Source organism: Sylvia atricapilla, chromosome 3 (genome assembly GCF_009819655.1).
Source record: "Sylvia atricapilla isolate bSylAtr1 chromosome 3, bSylAtr1.pri, whole genome shotgun sequence".
Taxonomy (NCBI): Eukaryota; Metazoa; Chordata; class Aves; order Passeriformes; family Sylviidae; genus Sylvia; species Sylvia atricapilla.
In genome coordinates this window covers 45,486,157-45,512,689 of record NC_089142.1, presented here as the reverse complement: position 1 = coordinate 45,512,689, position 26,533 = coordinate 45,486,157, and the positions used below count along the sequence as shown (strand labels likewise).

The 26,533-nt window shown below is 44.2% G+C and overlaps 1 protein-coding gene across 1 annotated transcript in view; it reads left to right on the top strand.

The window, feature by feature from the left end:
- Window positions 1–22,392, top strand: part of METTL24 (methyltransferase like 24) — a 46,211-nt gene extending 23,819 nt beyond the window's left edge. Inside the window, exons 3-5 of the mRNA XM_066315237.1 lie at window positions 408–547; window positions 6,510–6,738; window positions 20,845–22,392. Coding sequence (XP_066171334.1) covers window positions 408–547; window positions 6,510–6,738; window positions 20,845–21,159 — 684 coding nt within the window. The 3' untranslated portion in view covers window positions 21,160–22,392. The remainder of the gene's footprint in view (window positions 1–407; window positions 548–6,509; window positions 6,739–20,844) is intronic.
- Window positions 22,393–26,533: the final 4,141 nt, after the last annotated feature.

Here is a 26,533-nt window from a genome sequence, read left to right as displayed (position 1 = left end):
CAGGTTGCAGAGACGTGTACTGCAACTTTGTAATTACAGTCTTGATTTTAACATTATTCAGGATACAGAATCTACTCCAAGGTTTAAAAAAAAATAAAGCATGTGAATCCTGAAACATCTTTTCCTCATGGAAAAAAAATGAATTTGGGTATAATACTAATGCTTAATTATTTGCTTTTCAAACTGCATTGCTCTCTGGGGAATTATGTAAGCCTTTGATTTCACCAAGCGGAACAGACAAACAAGGGGAAAAAATCGTCAAATCTTTGTAGTCGTGTCTCAGATTGACAATAAGACTTAAAGTAAACCAATGAGCATTTTTCTTTTTTCCACTTCTTCCCCAGAAGGCAAATTAAAAACAAATTAAAAGTCCCGTCTCAAAATAAAATATCCTTTGATTTCAACAGATTTCATGTGAACACATGAACCTGAACAGCTTGAAAGGGTACTCTGAAACCGCAAAAAAGCCCTGGTCAGTCTGTCTTGATGAGAGGTTTAGCCTCATCCATCGAATCAGAAGCAAGCAATGCCGTATCTATTCACTTGGGTAAGTGCTCTCTTTAAAAGAAAGGAAATTGTTTCATGACAAGTAGCTTCAAAAAGCCCTATAAATGCAATACAGGCTGCAGCAAGGTTATCTTCTAAAATATAAACTTTGTTCACGTGTGTTTATCATCTGTTGATGTGCTTCTGTAAACTTTATTTTTAGAGAAAAACCTTTCTCCATGAGGGTCTTTACTTTTCTTTGCCTTTCTAATCTTGGTATGAAAACAAATTGTTTGATGGTGAGTTGTGAGTGGTAGTTCATGTAGAAGAAGATGGAAATCAAAGAGGTATACTGAGAAGCCTACAGCATCTTCCTAGAGAAGAGATGACTTTCATAACTGCCAGGGATTTCAGTAGCATTACTTACAAATCTTCATTAACTACCTCTGGGATGAGACAGTGTATTTCCATATGAGATTGTGTTTGCTCAGCACTCAGAGGGGACATGTGCCAAAGCGATAGTGATAAAGGCTGATGTGGCTTTACTTTGAAACATTTGCAATGTTTGTGATGTTTACAGCACTTGAGAGTGAAGTTTTCACAGAACAAGTGCTTTCACAGGTAGCAAAATCATACATGCAGCCTGTTTCCCTGCTAATAAAACATTCTGTTTCCTAGAAGGATGAGGGAGCTCAGTCCTCGGAGAGCATCAGGCCATCAGCACACAGGTTCATTAGGAGAACAGTCGCTGGGATCTGGAGCTCATTTCACACAGATCACCATGTAGAGCTGCCTAATAAAACTGTACTTGCTGTCCTGGGAGGCAGCTTTAGGTTAGAGGTGTTTCGAAAGGCTTCATCTTCCTTGAACCAGTGCAGTTTATTCCTGTGATTTTGCTGCTGTGGGTTTCCAAAGGGTGGATAGCAAGGAACCGTGCCGGGATGGCTTTTCTCAGCCATTAGTACACGGCAGGTAACACCTGCAATGAGCGTGGCAGGGAGGCAGGATACCCTCTAGTCAAGGAAGTGGGTTTGGTTCATTTGGGTGGGCTTATATTTCGACTGAGGTTTTTTTGGGCTGTGAAGACCCAGATCCTTTGAGAGGGAAGTGCTCTCAGGTTTTGTTCAGAAGCACTGCTCTGTGGCAGAACAAGGACATGTTCCCTTAGAGACAAATCATATATACAGAGAAGATTTCTCTGGACTACTGTTGCTTCTTATTTTCTGAGTGTTCTTTGCAATATATTTCAAATTATTCTTACCTGACATTAATACAAGATAGATGTTTACACGTTTTTTTTCCTTCTCAGCTTTTCATGTTCCTATAAAAGTTAGGAGAGATGCTGTGTTACCCCATGCTCAGTTCCAGACTTTACTGTCTGACTGTAGTACTGAGTTATTGCCTGAGGGCCCTGCTAGTAGTCAGTAGGGAGAGGCAAGCACATTCAGGTGGAAAATCAGCTAAGCTAAATAGCATTCTGGAGGTAGGTATAGCTTTCCTTTTGTTATAGTGGAAGTCTGGGATAAGTTGGCTGCTGATTTTAGATGTCTTGGCAAAGTAGTCAAAATTCAGTGGAATTAATCTAGACCTTGCCCTTCAAGCTGCATGATCATTAATATTAGACCTGAGCTCCTGTGTTGATGGCCTTTTTCCCTGTTGTTAAGGATCAAGTGTGGGTTGAGAATGGTATTTTTGTTGAACTGTCCAGCAGGCACAATGTAGTTGATTTAATGGATGCTAGGAAGTGCAGATTAGGCACAAAGCTGACCAGCACTGAGATATTTTGCTAATTGTTTTCAACAAAACTGTGTTAGTGTATGTATACCAGTGCTTTATATGTGGTGCTGTTCTGTGTATGGTCCATGGAGCATGAGTGCCAGATTTTCTGCAGTGATGGAACACTAGGGCTTAGCAGAGATCGAAATTGATGTCAGCTCTCCCATCAATCATCAGATACACACATGCAGTAACTAACCAACCAGGGTGCATCACATGAAACATCTAAAAAATAAAAGGAAAATACTTTGGGGTTATGGAGAAGCATCTTCAATCCACCAGTTTACTTCTGCAACCTTTGGAGCTCGTTACTGCATAATTCTTCCCCTCAGACTCACTTCCTTTCGTTTATGACAGACAGAAAAGTAATTTTGTTCTAAGGCAAAATTCCCCTTTAAACATTTTTGTTATCTCATATGTTTCATAAAGAGCAAATGGGGAGCAGCTGCTTCCAATGAAGAGTATTCTCTGCAGAGAGGATGGATGGAGGACAAATGTGAAAGTTCAGTGGAAGTGTTACTGGGAATCCTGAATTAAATCCATGTATCATTAAAACTGGAATAAAACATGCTGCTTAGGCTTTGCCTCCTTGAATGCTGCAGAAGAGGTTACTTGTGAATGGGAGGGAGCAGGGTCTGGAACATCTGGGGATCTTTTTAGATTAGTATTAGTTGCTTCCACTACTGGGAGCCAGCAATGTTTTTGCTTGGGGGACAGGATTTCCCAGTGTGATACATAATTGCAATATGCATTAGTGAGCTCTGGTTATTAGTGCTAAATCTGCTTAGATTAAACTAAGTCAGTTACAAACACCACAGGCAGGCACTCAAGCTGGGATAACATAAAGGAATAGGATTTCAGAAATTTACCAGCAGAGGTTTAAAGAATCTTGATGCAATACGGTATAAATGCCTTTTCAGGTGCATCCTAAAGTGTATGTAGGAGCTTTAGGATTCAGGCAGGGGGTCCTTAGTTTTTTCCTGAGCTGCTGAGCTCAGTTATCTGCCTTTGAAGAGAAGGGGAGGAGGGGGAATAGAGAAAGGGGAAGCTGGATCTTAACTTGCATGTGTTTATAGCTCTGTCCTGCGGTCGCTGTGGGAGCCGGAGTACCTGCAGTTTTCAGGCTGGATCAGCTACAGGTGTCCACTAGAGCTGTGCTGGAGCAGACAAAGCAGCTTTTGTGCCACTCGGCTCTCACTGCGCTCCGGGGCGGTGTGACCCTTCATCCAGCGCAAGCTGCGGCCCAGTGTCTATTCTGAGTGCCAGGCTCTGTGCACCGTGACCCTCGGCGAACCCTGGGAGCAGGGAACAGCCAAGGGACAGGGCTGCCCGCTGTGCCCGGGTCAGCGTGGCCGCCCCGCTGCCGGCGGGGAGCGGTGCCGGGGAGCCCCTCCCGCCCTGCATCGCACGGAGAGGGCAGGGACGGCCCCGCGGGGCTCTGCCTGCTGCTGGCTGTGCCTCTGCTGGCTGTGTCTGCTGCTGGCTGTGTCTGCTGCTGGCTGTGTCTGCTCCTGCCTGTGCCTCTGCTGGCTGTGCCTGCTCTGGCTGTGCCTGCTCCTGGCTGTGCCTGCTCCTGGCTGTGCCTGCTCCTGGCTGTGTCTGCTGCTGGCTGTGCCTCTGCTGGCTGTGCCTGCTCCTGGCTGTGCCTGCTCCTGCCTGTGTCTGCTGCTGGCTGTGTCTGCTGCTGGCTGTGTCTGCTCCTGCCTGTGTCTGCTCCTGCCTGTGCCTCTGCTGGCTGTGCCTGCTCTGGCTGTGCCTGCTCCTGGCTGTGCCTCTGCTGGCTGTGTCTGCTCCTGGCTGTGTCTGCTGCTGGCTGTGCCTGGTCCTGGCTATGCCTCTGCTGCCTGTGCCTCTGCTGCCTGTGCCTCTGCTGGCTCTGCCTGCTCCTGGCTCTGCCTGCTCCTGGCTCTGCCCGCTCCTGGCTCTGCCTGCTACTGGGTCTGCCTGCTCCTGGCTCTGCCCGCTCCTGGCTGTGCCCACCTCTGCCCCCACCGCAGGGCACCGAGCTCCCCGCTCCCTTACTGAAAAAATAGGTCACTTTCTTCGGCATCTTGTACTTTGCTGTTGGTGGAGGCAGCAGCTGCTCTCTCCTGATGGCGAGGAAAGGCCTCGCTAAGTCTTCTATGACCTCCACACCTTCCTTTTAAAATCATGATCCCTTTTTAAGTAACATATCTTTCTTTGAGTAATAAATCTTTCTCAGGAGACCTAATTTTTTTTTTATCTCTTTCATGCTGCATTATCTGTTTGCATGATCACATGTGGGCCAGGCATTTTTCGAACCAGTTCCTTTGGAGAAGACCTAATTTTCTCTCCTATATATTTATTGTTGGCTGGGTCTCTCGTCAGGCATAAATTTGATCTGTTAACTAGAGTGCCAGAAGACACATCATGCCCGTCTTTACCCCCATCTGTGGGGGTTTTTTTTCCTGTTTTCCACCACTGTGAAGCTCCCTTTGCAGTCCACATGAGCAGCAATCTGTTTGGAGGCAGCCTGAGGTTTGTCTGCATCAAAAGCATCTGGCCCTCTGGATTGTACCAGCTGGTGTGGTTAGAAGTGTGTCACAGACACATGTGGCCATGGATCGCTGGTGGGCTCATCACTAACTCTGTAACTGTCCTACACAATTCCCATGCCGTTCATTTTTAGCCAGCATCTCATTCCTAAGGGATTACGCTGGTCTTTGTCCATCACTGTCCCTTCTGTAGAAAGCCACACGCAAACAAACATGTCAATTCACTTGGTTAACTTCTGAACTTTTTCCTAATGTGTGTTGAACGTATTAAAAGAAAACTCCTCTCTTTTCCTCCCACACAGCTGTATGGGTTGGAATCCTGTGAATTAGGGTTGTTCTTAAAAGCACGCTAGGCTATTTTTGCACACCCCATCTCCTCCTGTTTTCCCAGGGAAAGGGAAGATGGTTGAGGAGAAGACAATTTCCTGGGGTGTTGCTACAGTGTGCTGAGCCAGTATTACAGCAAGTGTCATACTGTATTGGTAACTTCCTAAACAAACACTCTTCCTTGTCTCATGGGTTGAATTCGTTTTATCTTACCTGTATGTCATCTGTGTAGAACATTTAGTTCTGGCCTGAAGTTGTACCATAGTGAGTGACGTGATTTAAAATGTGTCAGGTTTCACGTATTGATGCAAATAGCCAAAATTATTTCAGGCCTACACCATTGCTTAGGATAGCTGTGTTGTGGTGTGGTGGGTGCTCTGTTGGTACATCAGAGAGTACTGCCCTGTCGTGGTCTGTGCACAACAGATAAATGCTGTGCTGTTAGTACAGAGTGAATAATCTCAGTTGTACTATTTACATTTTAAAAAAAATCTCAGTTCTCTTCTCAGCACTACATATGTGGATATCAAACAGCTTAATTTTGTTTCAGTTTAATGTTTAGTGCATTATTTGAATCACATTTTGAAAAAGCTTGGAGGAGCAGGGATGAAGGGCACATCCTGTTTTACAAAGTAGGGAAGGCCTGTGGTTCAGATGTGTGATTGCAATAGAAAATACCAGATTTTTTTAGTTTTAGTGCACCCTGTATAAACCACTGGGCTGTAGGAGGTGGGAATATGGCACAGCCTTTTAAAACACATCTTGCAGAGGCGGGGACTGAGACAATACTGCTGTTCAATGGGGCTATTAATTTTTCTTTTTTGGGGTCTTCACCAAATGAGCTGCAATATTTCTCTCAAGTTTATGTAACAACTCTGCTACTGTGCTTATTTTTAAATATGCTTTTTTAATCTGTGTCTTCCCATCCACAGAGAAAGAGAGGCATTTGTTCTTGTGCCTTGTCAATACTGGTGGTCACTGTGGGTCGTGTTTGTAACAGGTGACAGATGTGGTGTGAAATATGCCAGATTTCTACAAAGTAGTATTGCATAAATTAAAAATGTATTTTCTCTTCTGCTTATGGCTTGGTTACTGGAGGTTTTGGCAGTAGGGACTAAAGAAAGTATTATAAACTTGTCATGGAAAAAGCAAATTAAAAATAGATAAATATAAAATATGAAAAATATAAAATATGAAACCTAAGATATGAAAATGTATAATGACAGCACAAAGATTCCAATGCCTAATTTACTTTTGTGCAATTTGTTCGACTTCTGAATTAAGGAAAAGCTCTTTGGGAATGTTACCAGCCTGGCCAAAAGTGGTTTAGTTTTTACTAATAGTTCTATTTGCTGCATCCATAGTTACACTTTTTTTTTTTTGTTTTCTTCTTTTCTTACGTAGGCTAGGCAACGATGACAACCAGTTTGAGCTCAGCATGGCCAACAGTGGATGTGAGGTGCATCGCTTTGACCCCAGCATCAAGTCAGCCCACATCCAGGAGGGTCGGCACCTCTGGTACCATCGCCTCTCCATCGACTGGAGGGATCCCAACCCAGCCATTGCAGCCCATAAACTTCACAGCAACACAAAGAAGCTGGGCACAGTACTGAATGAGTTTGGACATCAGAAGGTAAGGAAGATCGTGGGTGCCAGGTTTCTGACTGCAGGATTAGGTGTCGGGAAAGCTCCAGATCTCCTTTCTTGCTGCCTGAGGAGACCATATACTTTCCAAGTTTTTTCTTTTTCCAAGGTTTTTCTTCAGGAGTACTTCTAATGCATTCGTTTTCTCTTTCGCTTTCTCTGTGTGCTGATAACAGCCACAATGATTTTAAATTCCTAGCTGTCTACCAAATACTTTCTTTCTCCTCCTCACTTCCTTTTCCTTGAACTGTCTGGTGACATTGGGTGCTAGTACATTTAGTCCTGTGGAAGTTCTGGTCTTTGCCTGAGTATGAAAACTAAACTACTGACACAGATAATTTTATAGAGAGAAAACAATATTTGCAACAGTAATTAGAAGAGAAGAGGTAATGGATGGTTTGTTTACATTTTCAAGGTCACTGTTCCTAATTACACTCCTCAAAAACAAAAACATCCTGTTTTGAAATTGGCAGCAATCTGTGGGGTGTTTTTTAAGCATTTCCCAGTTTGTTTTTAAGGAATCTTCAAATCTCAAATAAATGTTACCATAATCCATTTCAGGAAGTTCTTAGGTTGCTTGCTTTTTTTTTTTTTTTTTCCCCTTCAGAGGATATACAAACATGAATTCAAATGCTAATATACTTCATTGCCTGCAGTTAGTTCGGCTTGTCTTTGTGTTTTTTAAGAAATAGGTAGCCTGAGCTAAGGAGGAGCTCTTCTGTAAGATTTACAAAACAAGCAGGGTAATGTTTGTTTGGTTTGTTATTTAAAAATGCAATATGTCCATTTTGGTTCATATTTTATTTTTTGAAAATGTTTTCTTTTGCTTCAGCTCTGCTGATTTGAACATTTTGAAAATAAGAGTAGAGAAAAGGAGCCTTTTCCTTCTTCTTCCTAGTCATACTGTAACTGTACTAGGCTGTGCCTTAGTGAAACATCTGGGGAGACAGAGAAATGGCTTTGCTTTGATGTGTGCCTTGCATTGTTTTGATTTTAGAAGAATTAGTCATACAGCAAAAAATTAATGACCCAATCCAGAAAAAGTGTATAAGTCTTGTGATATACCAGACCTGCTGAGGTCAGTGTCAGGTTATCACAGTAGACCAGAGTGAATGTAACACCTCTTGCAAATGAGAAGGATATAGGGGTGAATTCTGAGTGTGTAACTCTGAAAACAATGGGCTGGATGGCAGCCAAGGAACATAATGCACACATAACACATGCAACCAGGCTCTCCTCTAGCTGTGTATGTATGACATGGGATTGAGTTAAGTGTTTTGGTGCATTATGAACAGTGTATAAGGCCTCTTGCTCTGGTGGCATTTGAGGAGCTTCCCTGTGCAAAGCTATGGCTTAGTGAAGTCGGGAACTGACTTTCTCCCAGTGGAGATAAAGGTGTTACACACCTCTGACCTTACAATGCCTACAGACTCTCTGGTGTTTTATACTTGTGAAATACCTGAATGGACTGACTGTCCTCACATCATTTTGTTTAGGTTTTCTTTAACTTGGAAGGCAGCCTGAGCAGTTGTATATTGTGTAGAGACACCATTCTTCTGGTGAATGTGAGTGGAATGTTCCATCGACTGAATAAATAAGTTAATTCAAAACAGTTTCACGGAATATTTTCCAAGACCTTTTTTTCAATTAGAAAATTAAATCATGCTCTTAGGCCCATTTTTAATTTAAAAAATCCTTCTTCCTGCCCTCAATGTTGTTCCGTTCCCACTTCAAGGCAGGAATTCCAGGCAGCTGCATTTGAAGTTAATGCCTCATTTTATCCATGCTTTTATTCTTTAAAATTTGGGACTTGATCCAAGACCCTACAAGTGACTGAAACTATTTCCAGTGATGTTAGAAGATCAGGCTGATGAAGACTGCACAGACAAGATCTCCTGGAGTTCTTGCTGTTGTAGTCTTGAAAAGAAAACTTGCGGTTTGGGGGAATTGTGTGCAAGAGAATCAAAGAACTTGGATGGGCTCATTTGCACCCTGACTCAGAGGAGAGCACACCTCCTGGTCTGCAAGCAATACTGGGACCTCATCCACACCAGGGAAACCCATGCTGACATTTTGGCAAGAAATACAAACACTTTTGAAGTCAGAGTGGATGTGAGGAAAGATTAGAAGAACTTGATCTCTCTAACTGGTTATGTGGCAAAACAGTCCTCAGTTCTCTAAGGAGTGTAAACAGCCTGGAGGCAGAGGACTTATCTAGTGCTATATTAGGATGTGGCTGACAAAGGAAACATGTAGTCAGAGTATTTTTGGGAAGTCTTAGAGTGTGAAATCTCTTAAGCCCTGGAATAATCTCCAAACGATATCATGGGAGCCTTATTTCCTGATATACAGATCTAAACAGAAAATTTATTGGTGTATCTTCTGAGAAGTGCAATATTTTATCAGCCAAAGGAAAGAATAAAGATGTAAAAATCGATCTTGCTCATCTTTCCTTCTCCTCCCTCTTGCCCTAAACTTTTTTGCTGAACATGCACACTCTGTAGTGCACTCTCAATGAACAGTGGGGGAAAAATGGAGAAAGCCACTGAGGGCCTATGATTCTTACGGCAGTGAAGTCCAACTTTATGAAAGCTTTCACTTTTCTATTCTCTAACTAGCTATGAGAGTGAGGATGCTACAGTGCTGGTGTTTCCTATGGATTAGTGATAGATGCATGGAGAGCTTCCTTCACAGAGAGTTGTTAGATGATTCAAGTCAGAAGGGATCTTAAATGCCTTGTGGTTCAGTCTTCTGCTCAAAGCAAGGCCAGCTGTGAAGTCAAACCAGGTTGTTCAAGGCTTTATCCACTCTGGTCTTGAAAAACACTGAGTTTTCTCCAGAGCAGAGACTGTCCAGCTTCTCTGGGTTAGCTATTGTCCTGCTGGACTGTCCTCTTTATGAAAATGTTTCTCCTTATATGCAGTCTGAATGTCCATAATTTCCATTCATGCCTGTTGGCTCTTGTCCTACTTCTATGCGCTGCTAACCCTTAACCAGAAATTCAAACCAAGCTACTAAGTGTATTCTGTATTCCAAAGATTGTGCTGTGAAACACAATTAAAAACCTTCAACAGAAAGGCCCTGAACAGCAGAAAAAAGTGAGAGTTCATTCTGTCCCAAATGGGCGTGTGTGGTGACACATGCAAATTCTTATTTCAGTAGTAGTTCTCCTCCCTCTGGAGCTCTGCAGGACAAGTCTCTTGTCGTGCCCTCAGTAAGTGCTATGAATTTACATTCCTTGGCAGTATGGCTCACCAGTGGATGAAATTGTTTCTTGTAAAACAAATTAATCTGGAAAGGAGAATCTGAGAATGCAGAGTAAAACCTTAATTTAATCAGAAAATGTTCATAGCTGTATCTTTCAGGGGACAGTAGAACTGCATTCAACTCCTGCCATTTAAGTTATCTCAAACAAATTGTGTAAGAGACCGAACCGTGTCATTGTTTGTAATGAAAATAAATGCAAATCAATCTTTATATCCTGATTTCGATTTGAAGGCTTTAATTTACACTCTCTCTTCATGAAGTTTTTTTTTTTTTTTTTTTTTTCTGTAACAACTTGGGTAATTTTGCTTCATTTTATTGAATAGGCTTGGATTTAGGATTTCAAAAGGCAAGACCTCGTTTACTTCACCTGTTATTAAATACTCAATACAACTTCAAAACACTATACCCTGAAGTAATTTTGATTAATAACATCATCTCCTCCTAGGCAGGTAATTTATCACTTGCTTTGTGAAGGCTGATGTGAAAAGACAAGTATTAAAGAAAATATTAATAATTTTTGCTTAAAATCAGCTCTGTTGGTAGTACACAAATGGATATTAAAAATAGTCCAGAGAATATGTGCCCCAGCTTAGTTGTGCATGGTGATTTTATTAGCAAAACAAAAATAAACTCTTCAGTCTGGAAAATGTCCATGTTCAAGTTTTGTAGCAATGAAATCCATGTAATTACTCTTTACTATGCATACCTTTGGGCTGTAGGGGCCAGAACAGGCTTTTGAATTCTTGACCCTGCCTAGACAAAATCATTGAACTTTTTATCCCTTGCAAGGCTAGGCTTAGGTATAGCCCAGAGTGTCTGGGGGTTGCTTAGTGTGAGTTGCATTCACTGAGGGGCTGCTGTGCCCTAGTTCAGTGTGTGAGTGCCACCAGTGTTCGCACACTCAGCTCATCTTAACACACAGCAGGACCCCAGGACCAGCTGATGAGCATCTGCAGACTGGTCCTGATGTGGAATCCTGAGCTCAAGATGAGAACCAGAGGCTCAGAAGCCCAGGAGCTCTTGCAGGGACAAATGTCTTTGTCTCTGGTGCTGCTGCAGCCAGGGAACAGCTGCCCTCACCTTGCTGGACTCGGGGGGCACAAGATCTGCTCTGCTACATGTGGCTTGGCGTTAGAAAGAACAAATGAGACCGGGTCTTTTGAATTGTTGCATGGCAAATCCTAATGTAAATGGAATTCTGAATTCCTGAAAGGGCTTAATTTTTTCTTTGCTTTTTATGCTTATTTGGGGCTTTTCCAAAATCTCAGTTCTAGAAGGAAAAAACCCACCCTTCATCTGATTTTTAGCCTCATTATTTTCACATCCAATTTTTCTTGTGCAATCAATGGTCTTTAAGCTTAAGTGGCCCTTTTTCTGCAGCTGTTATTTACTATTCACATATAGCAGTGAGGAACAGCCTTTGCTTTTGTAGGGTTATCATACTGGCCTTTCTAAGATTTTTCCAACATGAGAAATCTTGTATTTCCTGTAACATCTTATTTGTGTTGTGCTGCCCCTCCTGCAGCTGGAGCATCAGCAATCAGTACTATTCAGAAGTCCCAATGGTGTCTCTGCTAAGGCTCAGGCTGTGACTGCCTTCTTCCTGGAAATGTCCTGACTGTCCTTCCCTGGAAATATCTGCACTGTTACTGCTTATCATCTTGTTTGCTTGTTAATGAGTCATCAGACTGTCTCCTTGTTATATCAGTTTCTGAATGGCAAAGTAGAAAGAGTTTTGTCCCAGAACACTGATTTTTTTCAAAATGTAAATGGCTGGTGATGACCAAATTGCAGAAGGAGTAACTCTGCACAGCAAAGTCCCATTTTAGTACTGCACCATTTTGCACCAGGGAGATGCAATACCATAGCATTTAGAGCTCGTAGTCTAAATAAATTACCTGCCACAGGATGGAGGAGCGTGAATTGCACCTCCATTAACTTAAATTTCTACATTTGAGAAAGCTGTTGAGGTCCTTATGAACTCAAGCTAGACTGTGTTTGTCTCATTCAAGCGCAGATATAGCTGCAGTTTGAGCACTAGCTTGTTCCACTTGGGAACCTTTAGTTTGGGGGTCTCTCAGAGACTGACTAATCTTACTCCTCTTGCTGGTGCAGATGTTTCCAGCTGCAGTTGGAAATGCTGCCTTCTGTAGCCTTGTAATAGTTGCCCCTGAGTAATCTACAAGCTCATGGCACACAGTGTTTCTTTCCTGCAGGTGTGTATTTTTTTCATTTTAGGGATAATGGAATCAAGGTGGTGATAGTTCTGTATTTGCTTAGTCAACTGGGGCTGCTGCTGCCTAAAGTATTTTAATTGTGAGTAGTTTGAAGAGTTTGGCTGCAGCTGAAAATGGGGTTGACAAATGGGCTCATGTTTCTGCAAGCAAAGATCTTTGGATAGTGATTTACTGCTCAGCATCTCTTGCTCTCGGTGTTGTGTGCACAAAGTGCCTCATGCACTTTCCTTTACAGGGTTTTCTCTTGGTCCCTTACATCTCCTTTTGCCTCATTTAAATTCTCTCCACCAGGAGCACTTCTCAAGACATTGTTAAGAATACTGGTATTTCTAGAGAGGGACCTGAAGGTGCTGTTTAGTATGCAATTGTCAGGCATGGAGAAAAGATCTTTTTAATGATACCATTGGCTGAATATGGTGCAATCCATAGCCTTTTCTTCCCTTAGGAAAAGACCTAGTGCAATGCCTGAATTGTAATGAAAGTGTTGAAGTATTGCACTGTTGAAGCAGAACTTATTCAGGTCATTTTTCAAAAAAAGAAATAAAGGGACTCTCAAAGCATATTATTATCTGCTAAAAATTAGAAGGGAAGGACAATTCTTTTTAGGGTTTTATTTTCCTTTTTTTCTTTGTTGCCCTTGTTGTGGTTGTTAAGATCCTTCAGAAAAAAAAATCAGGTAATAAAATATCTGCTTGCCTCCAGCTTTACTAGAGGCTGTACAAGCTGTGTTCAATTCCACCCTCCTATCTGACTATTTCAGTGTCTGAGTTGCATTCAGAGGATCATGGCACTTGGTGCAGGCACTGTGGAGTCAGCATTGCTGAGCTGCTGCTGTAGAGAACATCTCAGTCCTGCTTCCCTCCTCCTGCCAAATCTGGAGCCTGGCAGGAGCCCAGGGAGCCTGCCCTGCTTCACAAGATGGTACCAGATGCAGGACACCTGCTGAACTCAGACCTCTATACACACTTCCCAACTTGTCCTTAAGCCACTAACCCTGGCTTAAACACAGTAATGTGAATCTTACGGTTTTAATTTGGCCGAGGTACTGAATATCTGATCAGGGTGGTGGTCCATGACATGGCACGGGTTTAATGAGAATTGAGAGCAACCACTTTCTATGAGCTTCCTGGTTTTTCTCCACTACCCTTCTTTCTCAGTTTGTAGTGTTGACATTAACAAGCTCTTCAGATAAATGCCCTATCCAGAGCCTCTAGGATCTTTCTAAAAAATGTACCTTTTTTTTTCTCCCCACATTTGTCCATCCTCCTGTCATGGTTTACAAGTTCTTGCCATTGGAATGGGCCGTATCTTGTTTAAATACTTTCACTTTAGTGTCTGGATCCTTTCTGGCCTCTCTTTTGATCTGACAGCAGTTTAAGGTTCCATTCTCAAAAACTTGAAATCCAAAGGTCAAAGCCTTCGCAGCTCTTCCTGCCCCTCCTGAATGCCTGTCCCAGATGAAATCTGAGCAAGCATTTGGGGATGGTTTTTATTCATGTTTACAGGAATGTATGTGCAGCTTTCTTCCTGTCATGGCTGCAAACAAATAGTGGGGTGGACAAACAGTGAAGCAGAAATGGAATGAAAGAATTAGGTCCCAATGGAGGGGTGTAGTCTCACAGGACTTTATTGCTCTGGCAAGTGCAGATGGGAATCAAGTCCTCCACCAGATTTAACTGGACCTACTTGGATATACCCAAGCTGCTGATTCTCGTACTGCAAGAGATGTTCTTTAAGGTGTGGTGGACATTTTTTGAAGATGGGACTCTGATTAATTTCTTCAATTACATACATTTTAAAGGCTCGCATGTGCACTATGTTAATAAACCACAGGTCTTGCAGCCAAAACACTTGTTTGTTTACTTTGAGCAACTATTTTACAGTAGCCCAAGCCCTCTGTCCCTTGCACTGCATGCACACACTTGTGTGCACACACTCAGGGCTTTGGAATCAATTGTTGCTTCCCCATTTGCCTTTTATTACAGACCTCCTCCTCTGACAGCCCCCTCATCCTGCTGCAATGTGCTTGTCCTATTGCTGCTGGCTTTCACTTTTAGCAAGACCAGGATAATGTAGCTTTATGCAAGCCTGGAGCTGTGTCCCACCATCCATGCTTGGTGCTGGGGCAGCTCAAACAGGCTGCAAATGTTTGTTCCCCTCTGATGAAGAGGCTTGAGGGTCTAGCATACACCACTTATTCTTCTGAGTAAATATCCGTTCCCACAGGCATCCAGCAGTGTCTGGCGGAGAAGATCAAAAGAACAGAAAGGAAAGGGTGTTCCCCCCTTTGTGGGGAGAGTGGGCAGCAGGACATCTCCTGCAGGATGAGGTTGGCTGAATTAATGTTTTGCAAAGCAACTCTTGTGCTCCGCCAGGGCTGTGCACAGAGTTGCTGCACTTCCAGCCTGGCTGCTGGAGGAGTACATGCACTATTTAAAATGTCTCTTTGCAGCATGGGCATTGGAAAGCAGAGCTTTTGCAGATGATCAGGCTGTTAAATAATTTAAAGTCAGGGTTCCTGCAGATCTCTTGTGGGATTTTTCCTACTTGGGCGATCTAGACATTGGATTAAAGGACTGGGTGAGGGGTCCGGGTTGTTTTTATCTTTTAGTGTACAACAGGAGAACCATGTGAACTGGAAAAGGTAACAGGGTGCAAATGGGAGCTGGGGCACAGTGTTTCTGAGCAGAGGCACACACTTGTGAGCTGCTGCCACTTGGAGCAGATGAGGAGGTTGCTGTTTGAGGGCTTACGTCCTTATGGTGACTTTTCACCATTTCCTCTAAGGAAGCATCATATTGAGTCTTCAGGCAGTGGTGAGGTTCCTGTTGCCTGCTCTGGAGTCTAGTCTCAGTTTAAAGAAATGGGGAACAAAGATCTTTGATGCTCAATTTTTCTTGTGAGGGGAAGGTCTTCTCCCTCAGCCATGTTCATGTGTAGTGTGTGCCTGCTCCATGCAAAGGGTTTGTAGAACCTATTCTCTGGGTCACTTTACAGGAGCCTGGGTCTTGCTGGGTAGAAAGTTAGACAAGATGTCTGACTTTAAGATCATTATAGTGTAGAGCCAGCTAAACCCATCAAACCTGTCTGAAAATCAGTTCTGGCTTGGGGACCTGTATTATTGTATGACCAGAAGATGTTTAACAAGTTGCCATTGGTAAAGTGTCATTGAAAGGAGCGTTCTGCCAGCTAAAAGGTCTCTTCTTCTCTGCCTGTCCACTGGAGTAAGAGGCATTGCTTAACTGATCCAGTTAACTGGGCTGGAGGGGGTCTATGTGTCTTTTATTCTGTAATGGGTCCCCAGAGAGAAATTGCTTCCAGATGGAGAGAGTATATTGGAAATATATGGCATCAGGGACCAAGGGAGGAGCTGTGGAATTAAAGTGTCAGACTGCCCCCAGACCCGGGCTCTGAGGCTGTGTGAAGAAGACACCTGGGGTGCCAGCATGGATCTTTCCTAGGAACAGTCCCCCATGGGAAAGCATGGGCAAAGTGCTCATAGTGCTCCTGAGCATGCAGCTGAGATTGATGCCTCCTGCATGTGCTGGATGGACTTTCTGGATGGGTGCATTTGTCTGGGGTCACTACTGCATCTGGCAAGCTGTTGCTGTACTGATAGTATGCTGTGAGAAAGTTAAATAAATTTTTCTAAATATGATTTTGAAACATTGTCTCTGATTTTAGTGGTAAACATAGTATTATTTAATATCCTGCTCCTGCTGTGTAATGAGTTCATGGAAGTACAACACCAGAACTGGGAGAATAGTCTGTCACTTTTCAAGGCTGCGGAGAATCGGTGGTGGGAGCAGAGGAACAAAGCTTGCCTGCACTCACTGCAGGTTTTCTGTTTCAGTGGTGTGCATATTGTATGAGTGACTTCAACTGGACAGATGCCCTTTACTGTAAGAAAAGACCAAAGACCCATGTAAGCACCCAACTGCACAAATCAGCTTTGTGACTTTGATGCCTTAAGCAGATTCTTGAAGATGTGCCCGATCTGTCACACTGGGAGTCAATAATCTCAAATGACACATTTGTTCCAGAGCCAATTTGAAACTGGCAGTACAGACCACCACAGGGAGGTGTAAATGTGAGCAGGAAGGAAGGGAAGTAATTTGAAAGAGAAGTGCTGCCGGTTGGAGCTGTACATCCCTGATCTGTGGTGATTGACTTTCCCCCTGATTTCAGTATCCGTGCTGCTCTGGCCAGGCCCCCAGCAGTCCTGGTCTCCCCAGCGGATGGCTCAGGGAGAGGCAGGATATTTCCCCCTCCCACTGCTCACAGGGAGCATGGGAAGAGACAGTCACAAGCTGCTGGGAGCGTAATTTGCTATAAGGCTGTGTGGCATCCTGGCTGCCATCAATTACGGCTTTCACTCAGAATAAAAGGGAATGAAAGGGACTTTACATCCAAGCCATCTCCTGCTGGTGAGGATGGGTTGTAGATGCATTTTGAGAGGAAATAAAATGAGGAAAGTATCATGCTGAAAATCTGCATGTGGGAAAGGGATAAGAGAGAAGTTACAGTTAAACAAAACACACCCAAGGACCTGTTGTTACCTGCAAAGACGTGCTATCAAAATGTAAATTAACAACTTTTTCTGGAGTTTTGTTTTCTGAGAATAGAGAATTGTACTTAGGCAGAGAGGGGAAAAACTGATGCACAAGCCAGCAGACCTTTTCGTGCTGTGCAGCTGATGTCAAAATGGTAACCTGGTATCACAGGGAGCCAGAGCAGAGGAATATTTTTCTCTCGAACTGTGAGAGCAGCCCTGCAGTTCAGGAGACCAGGGTGGTTCTGAGCTCTGTGTCTGTGCCTGAAAGCTGTATCCAGCTTTCCTCTCCCTCCTCCCAAGCTTACACTGCAGACCCAGAGAACTGGAGGGATCCTCTGTACCTGACCTGCATTTGCTGGTTTTGCCTTTCCTGGCTCCCACTTCCACATGCTGAGCTCATGCTGGAAGTGATACAGCTAAATTGCTTCCTCCAGCTACTCACTCTCAATTGACTCTTCTCCATGGGGAGCTTTAAATGATGCCCACGGGGCAGCACAGAGCCTGAAATCCCCGTTAACCCTGGTAGTTCAGAAGCGATCAAGGCGAACAGAGCTCAGGTCTCTGCTTTAGGAAATGATGCACACTTGTAACAAGTCATTACCCTAAAAAGAAGAAATGAGCCTTCATACAGTATGTGTTGACCTTCACTAAATAAAGCACAATTTTTTCACCTGTTTTATATGCTTGGTTGTGCCTGGCCTCCCTTTTCTTTTATTTTTCCTCCAAGTGTAACTGGTACAATGCTGCAGTGCTTTTTCAAAAGAGCTAAACTGAGAAAACATTCAAAAATCCACGTTTTTTACTTTTCTGTGATAACCTAGTTAGTTCATAGACGATAAGAGGATTTGTGGAAGATAAGAGGAACCAGCCTTTGTGAGTGCTTGAAACTCACTGCCATACTTTACCTTCAGGCGCTGTAGATCTTTGCCCTCCAGGATTTATTTGCAACAGCTGACTCCAGCTGTGCTCCTGGGTGAATTAGAGCTCTGAATTTATAGATTTGCCCACTAATCCTTTCACTGGCTCATTGGATCAAGGCAACTGGAAGGTGGCAGTGCATTTCTTATCGGTAGTGCGCTGCTTATCACTGATGGCAAATATCTCCTGAGCTGTCTAATCATCACCAAACTTGCATTTGGTGTTAGCAGGATGCTTGTAATTTGCTCAGATACTGCCAAACAGAGCTATTCTGCCATTGGTTTTACAGCATTCATGGCGTGCAATGGAGACTCTGGGCAGAGAGGGACACCTTGCCTGGAAGGCAGTCACGAAAGTGGGTGGGTTGAGGCAGGTACCCTCTGCCTCCAAGTTTCTGAGCAGTGCAGGGCACTAAGGGCAACAAAGAGCCTCTGGTTTGTGTATGCAGCACATCTCCACTAGCGCTGTGTTTCTTTCCTGGTCATTTCATTATGTGTTCAAGCTGCTATCGTGGTACCTCATTTTCTCCTGCTGAAACACTGGTTAGCAGCCACTTTTCAGATCAGTTTGCAAATACAGCACAGAGCATGCAGAGTGCCTGCTGAGCAGCCAGAGCAGCAGTTAGTGTCACAAGAGAAAAACAAACAAACCTGAAGGACTGGAAACATTACCATGGGAAAAAGATGTCCTGCTGATGCCATAAAGTAAGATCATGGGAAAACAAAACCAAACAGCTAGAAGCATTTCTTCCCTATCCATCCACCCCTCCCCCCAAGAAAAAAAAAAAAAAAAAGAGTTTGAATAATTTGTCTGCTTTCAAAGTTACATAAGCCTCTCAGAGATAAAAATCTGTGGTTTCTTAAGTGCAGCAGTGTGGTGCTGTGGCAATTTCACCCACGTGGAACCAACTGCCTGCAAAAACTGCATCGCAGGTAGCGAGATGAGTTGGCGTCTGCAAAATAAATAACCAATTTAAATGTATGAAGGAAAACAAGTGAGCTCACCCATGATGTAGTTCTCAGCTGAAATGTCATGAGCTGCATCATTACCATTCGGCCTCCCCTTGAACCCAAAGGAGCTCTGTGTTCAACTGTTTCAGTGACCCGCGGATGGACAGGCTGACAGGCTCTTTGTTAGAGAGGCAAGCTAGGAAATACCAGAGCTAAGGTTGTCTGTGCAACCTTCCTTTCTGCTCCCCATGCGGGCATACCACAATATGGGCTTTAATTCCACAATCCCTCGGTCATTTTCCGCTGGCCCGCTGCCTCCTACAGTGTGAAGGAGGCACAATGCCTCCTTAATGAGCAGACAAGCGGTGGCTTGGCTTGTTATGATTCGCTCTGCGACCATGGACCTCATTCAAGCCCTGCTCCGAAAATGTGGTGTTTTGTTTCCAGCTGTTTTACAGCTTGTTCCACCCAAGTCTCGCAGCCCTTCACGTGCTCAACCCCTGCACTCCGCAGAGGGCGTTCAGTGATTAACACCCTTGTTTTACAGACGGAGACCAGAATGGGCAAGTGTCCAGCACCTACAGATTCCTGCCATGCCCGTCCATAGCGCTGGGCACAGCCCCGGAGGAAGGCTGACGTGGCTGTGAGCTCTGCATCCCAGCCCCTGGCATCTCCAGTCAGCCATCCACGGAACAAGGGAAGGCAGATGTGAGCACCCCCTGCCACGGCCGGTGGTATCTTGGCCATGGCCCGTGCAAAGCGCAGCTCTGGTTGTTCTGGAGATGTGCTCACAGCACAACCCCTGCCCCGTGCCCAGGGCAGAGGCGTCTGTGAACCCCACAGATGGGGCATGGCATGACACCAGCCAGGTGTCCTGGGATGGGACAGCCTAGGAGAACACTTGCCTTGGAAGTCTTTTCCATTACCTGCTCACATTTCTCTCCTATACCTGCACAGGTGCCTTTTGTGATGCTGCCACAAATAGTTAAGGTAGACTGCCAGAGAGAATCTGAGTTGGTTTTTTTGGTTTTTTTTGTTTGTTTGCTTAGTTTTTTGCTTGGTTTTATTTTTGGGGTTTTTCTTTGGCTTTTTTTTTTTTTTTTTTTTTTTTTTTTTTTTTTTTTTTTTTTTTTTTTAGGAATTCTTGACTAAATAAAGTCTCCAGTTTTTCTGAGGAAAGAACTTCAAAGCCCTCTTGAGTGTGAGCAGATGGACAGATGCATCAACTCAGGTGGAACTGGCACAGGCAAACACTACTTTCATGGTGTAGGACTTTCCCCTGCTGGACTTTGGGAAACAAGCTGAGTTCTGCAGCTTCTGACCACTGCTGCTGTGTAGTCATTGTTTTCTACCAGGCGTGAAATGGTGATAAAGTGCTCTTTTTATGTTAAAGCATCTGATCGATTGTCTCCCCCAGCTAATCTCCGAACAAAGTCAACCTGCAGCTGTGTCGGGCTGTGAGAAGTTGGATTGTTGAATATCTCACCACAAAATTAAATAATCCTCTAAAACTAGAACATGTCACTTTTCTGTTAAATCAGTTATTCCCTTCAAACACCTTCGCGTCTTCTTTTCTGCTATGCCTTTTTTCTTTGGAGGAGCTGCCCTTAAAATCCTGAAGACTCTTTGCGTAGTTATCCTTTGTTCTGGTCCTCCTCTCTCAGCATCTGTAGCGATGCCTGTAAAAGCTTCAGCCAGCAGCTTGGCCAAGGGCAGCTGATCATCTGAACTGCTGTTCATTTTTTGCTTTGATCTTCTCTTACACTTGTGTGATGGATGTAGCATATGGCTCATGAGAATCCAATTCAACTATGGTGCAGGTAATCACTGTTAATGGGTTTGGGTCTGTCATTTGATTCTGTTTCTTTTTTTCATAACTGTGATGCCACTCAAGAATTGTGAAGGAACCAGTAACATGCTTTGGTTATAGGAGGAGCTTGGAATATGCAGCTTTTTGACCATGACTTGGAGGCAGGAGGAAAAAGTCTGTGAACAGTCAAGCATGAAACATGTACTGCCTGTGTTTGTCCTCTGAGACTTTCTGATTTTTTTTTTTTTTTTTAATACAAGATGAATTTGTGTATTGCAAAATGGTCCACCCTGACCTCAGATGTTACTGTAACCAGAAAGTTTCTTGTTTTCACACAGTAATGGTGCTTTTGTTGCAGATCGATGTCCTCAAGGCAGACGTGGAGAGCGCCGAGTGGAAAATTTTGGAAAACCTGATCTTGGAAGATGTTGTTGAGCAGATAGGACAGCTGGTGTTTGAGGTGCACATCCACTGGCCTGGATTTGAGGTCAGTGGCAATGACAGCACCGTGGTGCGGTACTGGTACAGTCTGCTCCGAGAGCTGGAGCTGAAGGACTTCAGGCTTTTCCATACCTACAAAGACTTATCCAAACCACAGATGTTTCTGAAAAAGGAAGCCTTCAACGCCAGTAGCTGTTACACACTGAGCTGGGTAAATACAAGATGGAAATAGCAGAAAGGAATTTATGATGTGTGACTGTGAGCCATCTGGCCCCGTAGCGTTATTGAAGAGGATTTTGGCGTCACTGGCTGAAGTTGCTAAATATGCACGCAGTGACTGCTAACAAAATGAACTGGCTCTTATATTTATGTGTTGTCAAAAGAACTGGCACTAGGAGAAGATACATGGTACAGATTTGTATAGCAATATATTTGCCAGTGGGTATGTTGTCCCAGAGGACAGAGGTTTCTGTAAAGGTTTGTCTGGGGGAGCTAAAAGCACGGCTTTTCCAGGCTGCCCCATGGTTAATCATGCCTGCAAGGAGGGAATCCCTCTGGGGCTGCCCTGAGAGGCTCTGCTGGCTGACCTGGGCCAGCCATGGGGCAGGAGAGTGCTTGTGATGAGGTATCTTTACAAAAAAGTGTCAAATGTTACTTCTCTGTAGTGATTATCTTTGATTTGAACCTTTTTTACTTTGGCCTTGTTTCCTATGGAACAAATTTTAGGCAAGAATAGTAAGTTCTTGAACCCACTGGCAAATTTCAGCTGAATTTGGCAGAGACAGATATCACCACCAAACTAAATTCCTATTTCTTTGAGCAGTTTCTGAGTGCCCTGACTTAGGTTTTTTAAGCTAGTCTGTTTGCAGAAAGTGACTTCAACGCTTCTGACACAGGAGATGGTGGGACAGAGACACAGCTGCTGGATAAGCTGCTGCCAGCGCTCCCGTTCCTCACCCACAAGAGCCTTCAGCCACAGAAGACAGGGCTTCCCTGGTTCATCTGCTCAAAGAACAGCTTGATTGAACTGACTCATGCAATGGCTGCAGCAAGTGGTTTTTGATCTAGTGAGATACATGGAAGAGATGGAAGTGCCACCTGGTCTTTTTTGTTTGTTTTGGGGTTTAGTTGAACATTTCCTGATGCCTTTTCCAGTACTGTGCCTGGATGCCTGCCACCTCCTCACCACCCTGCCTCTCTCTGGCATAAGGAGGCCAGACCCTGGATCTGCACTGGTGCTGGCAGAGGGGATGGCCCAAGCAGGTGCCCTGGACTGCAGCTGTGCTGGGGCTCTGCATCCTGGGATGTGGATTGTCTGCAGTGCCCCTCGGAACCTCTGACATTCCCAAAAGAGCTGAGGAATGGGGGGAGCTAAAAAATATATAGCAGGTTGGATTTTTTTCTTACCTTTAGATGAATTTTGACACTAAACTTTGCATTAAAATACAAGATGTTACCACTTTCATGTCTTTGTTAAGTGAACTTCTTAACTGTCTTTGGTTTCTGACTTCTACAAGTCTACAACTTTCTCAAGGGAGGTGGTGGAGGGGAGATGATGGTCTCCTCTCTCCAGTGACAGGACATGAAAAAAGGGAATGAAACTGTGTCAGGGGGAATCTAGATGGGGTGTGAGGAAAAGGTTCTTCACCCAGAAAGTGGTTAGTCACTGTAACAGGCTTCCCAGGGAAGCAATCATGGCACCAAGTCAGAGTTCAGGGAATATCTGCATGACTCTCTTAGTAACCTGGTTTAGTTTTAGGTCCTGTGAGGAGCAGCGAGTTGGTCTTGATGATCCTTATTGGGTCCCTTCCAACTTGAGATGATAGTTTATGATTCTATAAAAGTAGCTCCTGTTTCTGCTCCTGCACATCCCACCTGGACCAGGGCATTGCAGACACCCAGAGCAGGGTACTGTGGGTGCCCACCACAGCCTCAGCTCTGCATCAAAATCAAGATGACCTGATACTGATGTGTCGAATTCTCCATGCCCAAGGGGTTGGGCAAAGTGCTTTCCTCGGGACTGAGCTACGTATTGCAATCCCTGAACCAGGTAATCCAAGAGATCCACAGCCTCCGAAAAATGAGTAAGAAATGTCTTCTTTATGACAGCCAAAGAAGTAGCAGCCAGTTCAGTTGTAGCCAGCCTTGCTACAACTCTCATACATTAAGTACTGACGTTGTTTAATGATGTAGAGCCATGAGCAGCCATCAAAATGCAAGAAGCTGCCAGGATTTCCTAAACTAATATCTGACACGTTGGAATGGCCATGCTCACTGCACCGCAGAATGGCTCAACTCCCATTTTTCAAATAACGGGGTGGCAAAAGTCCAGCTGCAAGTCCTGATTTATTAATGAGGTATAAAAATAGGGGCTCTAGCACACAGGTTTTTCCTCCTAACTAGTCTTAAAGTAGCCTAGTAGCTTATTATCATTTGTTCAAGAAACCAATAGATAGAGGTTAAAAATAAATTACATGACCTCTCTCAGATGTTAAAATTCAAAACAGATGCACATCTTCCATCGTTTATTTCCCTGCAGTAAAAATAGTGATATGCAAATTACAGAAGTGGAGTAGAGGTCCATCCTGGTTCTTTGGTTAGTAAGGGAGTTTAATAAACCCTCAGCTAATCTCTTGTTTCGAATTGCCAGGTAGTGTCAGGAACACTTCAGGCTACAGCAAATATATCTTTGGTAAAATAGATTCCAATAACGATGGTAATTTTAAAGAAAACCTTATCTCTAATACAGGGTAGATAAAAGCCATTTATCATTCTGCAGGCAGTTTTGCGATATTATATAAAAAAATGAACAGTGCTTATTTAATGCACTCTTTGTGCTTTTCTACTTCACATCTCTTAGAGCAGAGTTACAGCCTTCCTTTCTGAGGTCTTGCTTTTTTGCCCTTACCCCTTCCCTTTTATTGATCTCTTTTACCTAAAGGATAGACCTTTAAATGAATTCAGTTCCTGTCTCCTAATGACTGAGCTGCCAGGTATGTGCCCAGGGACACAGGCCAGTGCTGGCTGACTGCTGCAGTGGACAGGCTGCTGCTGAGGGATGTTCTGTGGGGTCTGTATCTACCCACTGCCATAGCCAAGCACAATTGTCCCTGACAATTATCTCCATGCAGTAACCACATTCCAGTGTTGCACTCCACAACTCTTCCTAGATCATACCTGCACAGATATCACCACAGCTTTCCCCTTCTTCAAGGGACAGGTGCAGAGAACACCACTAAACCCACACACCACAAAAAGTGTGGACAGGCCTTCTGCCCTTGTAGCCACAGCCTGGAGACTGGGAACTGCAGGGCCATGAAGGAAGTCAGATTCAGCCCCAGATCTGTTCAGCATCACCATTACAGGTGTTACCCAGCTCTGCTCTCCCCCCATTCTCCTGGCCTGCTGTCCCCAGGTGCACTGGGCAGCTCCCCACACTCCCTGCAGTCACGTGCATCAGCTCTCCAGAGAAGCCAGTCCATTGCTTCCAGCCCAGGAGCCTCCTTCCTGCCCAGTCCTCAGGCCATTCATGGTGGCCACAGCCACCAGTGCCAATCCCAATCAAATCAAAGGTGACAGGTGTTTTGTTCCTGATGTGGAGCCATTATTACACCAGTTGTCCTGGTGGACAACTCCACCAGGAGAGGTTTCAGTCTGATCTAAAGTGGATCCTTGCAGAGATGACCCAGGGGTAGGGGCAATTCTACTTTCAAAAATCCTTTTATGGGTGTGAGGGCGTTTCTCTTTCAGACAGGCTCACAGTGATTTATAAACCACACACATTTGTGAATCAGAACTTACAGGTGCTGTCCATAATCTGGTGAAGACGAAGAGAAGCAACAGATGTAAATCCTCTCAAACTATCCCAGCTGATACTGCAGCATGAACTTTCCATGTTGATCCCATGGCAGCACAGAGGGGAATTTTTTATAACACTAATACACTACTCCAGGAAAACTGGGACTTTTCTGAATGTCACATTGGCTTCCTTGGAGGTTCCAAAATTTGCCTAAACAAGGGTCTGACCTCCTGCTGCGCTCCAAACCCTGTCATTTATTACATGTACTCTGGCCCCAGGCTTTGATCCCATTGTGACTTGTGAAGGGTTGTTCTTCGAGCGCCTCTCAACTGTGAAAGAACAAAGAAAGCGTAAAGGGAACATATGTCTGGCCTTTCTTGGCAGATGCCAAGAAGACATATCACCCAGTAATACACCTGAAGAAATGGCACTCATTCTCTCTGATGAATGATTCAACAGCTGAGACCATCTGGTTCATTACAAAACTTTGATTTCATGAGCTTCATTAGCCGCTCCCTTGTCCTTGAAAGGATACTCAGGGTTATTCAGTAGGAAATCACTCTTGATTTTTTCCTGCTTGTTAACACAATGTGACATTGAATTGCAGTCAGTAGAGACCTGGTTTAGTGGCAGTGGAAGTTCAGAGCTGACCTACATTCAGAGACATATTTATACCTGCCCCCTCCTCTGGCTTTCAGGGGCAGCATCTGCAGAGCAAGCTTGGCTCTTGAAGGGAACCACCTGCAGTAATGAATGGATCTCTGTCCTTAAATAGAAGTCCCTGCTCACGGTGCAGTTTGACCCCATGTAAAGAGTTTTGCCTGGTTCAGAAGGAGACCTTTGCAAAGACAGCCCGTGTTACATCCCTTATCCCAGTAGGCAGCATCTTAAACAGGGAAAACAGGGGGCCACTTTGCACTGCCTAGACGTGATGACTCAAATGTGAATAGCAGTGCCTGTCCCTGCTCTTTTTGGAGGATTAGCAACACAGATCTTCGAGTTTAAGCAGTTTTCTGAAGGAAAGTGCAGTGGTATACACAGTACAAAACTTCTGCAAGTAATGAAAATGCTTCAGTGTCTCAGCTGGTATTTCCCTCCTCTATATTTGAAATTCTATTTCTAAATCAATCACAAACCACGTGAGTCCCACCATTGCATCCACCTGCAAATATCTAGAGTGGAGCCACCACGCAGGGTGCCACTGCCCTTGCAGGGAGTTTGGGACAGGTGCCTGTATTGGTGCAACCTCTGAGGCAGCAGCAGCAGCAGTGCCCTAGGAGGACAGGTGTCTCTCCACTGATGCCAGCCAGGAGCAGCCAAGACACAGGGACTTCACCAGACAAGCCCATGCTGACCTCTCAAACTGACTTACCAGGCAGCAGAGGCCCTGAAATGACTTCCAACTTCTTTATGGAAGAAAAATTTCTCCAAGAAATGGGAGAATCCAGGATCCAGGAAGAAATATTCTATAATGTTGTTCCACTCATTTAATATTGGAGGAATAATGACAAAAAGCAAACAAAACCCATCCTGCTGCCCCAAGCATCAGCATCAGGGCAGAGAAAGGAACTTGCTGCAGGGAAGCTCTTCTGACAAAACTCAGCAAGGTTTTAGAAACTCCAGGGAATGGGCCTCCCTTCTTTTTCCTGTGGATGTCTGGCCTGACAAATGATTTCAGAGTCTGAGTTCCCTTTTTTATCTCCAAGGAATACTGGAAGGGATTATTGTTTGAGAGAGTACATGAGGAGGAGCTGAAAGAGTAGGACTCTATGGGGATGCCAAGGCAAAACATGAGCAATAGCCCTGG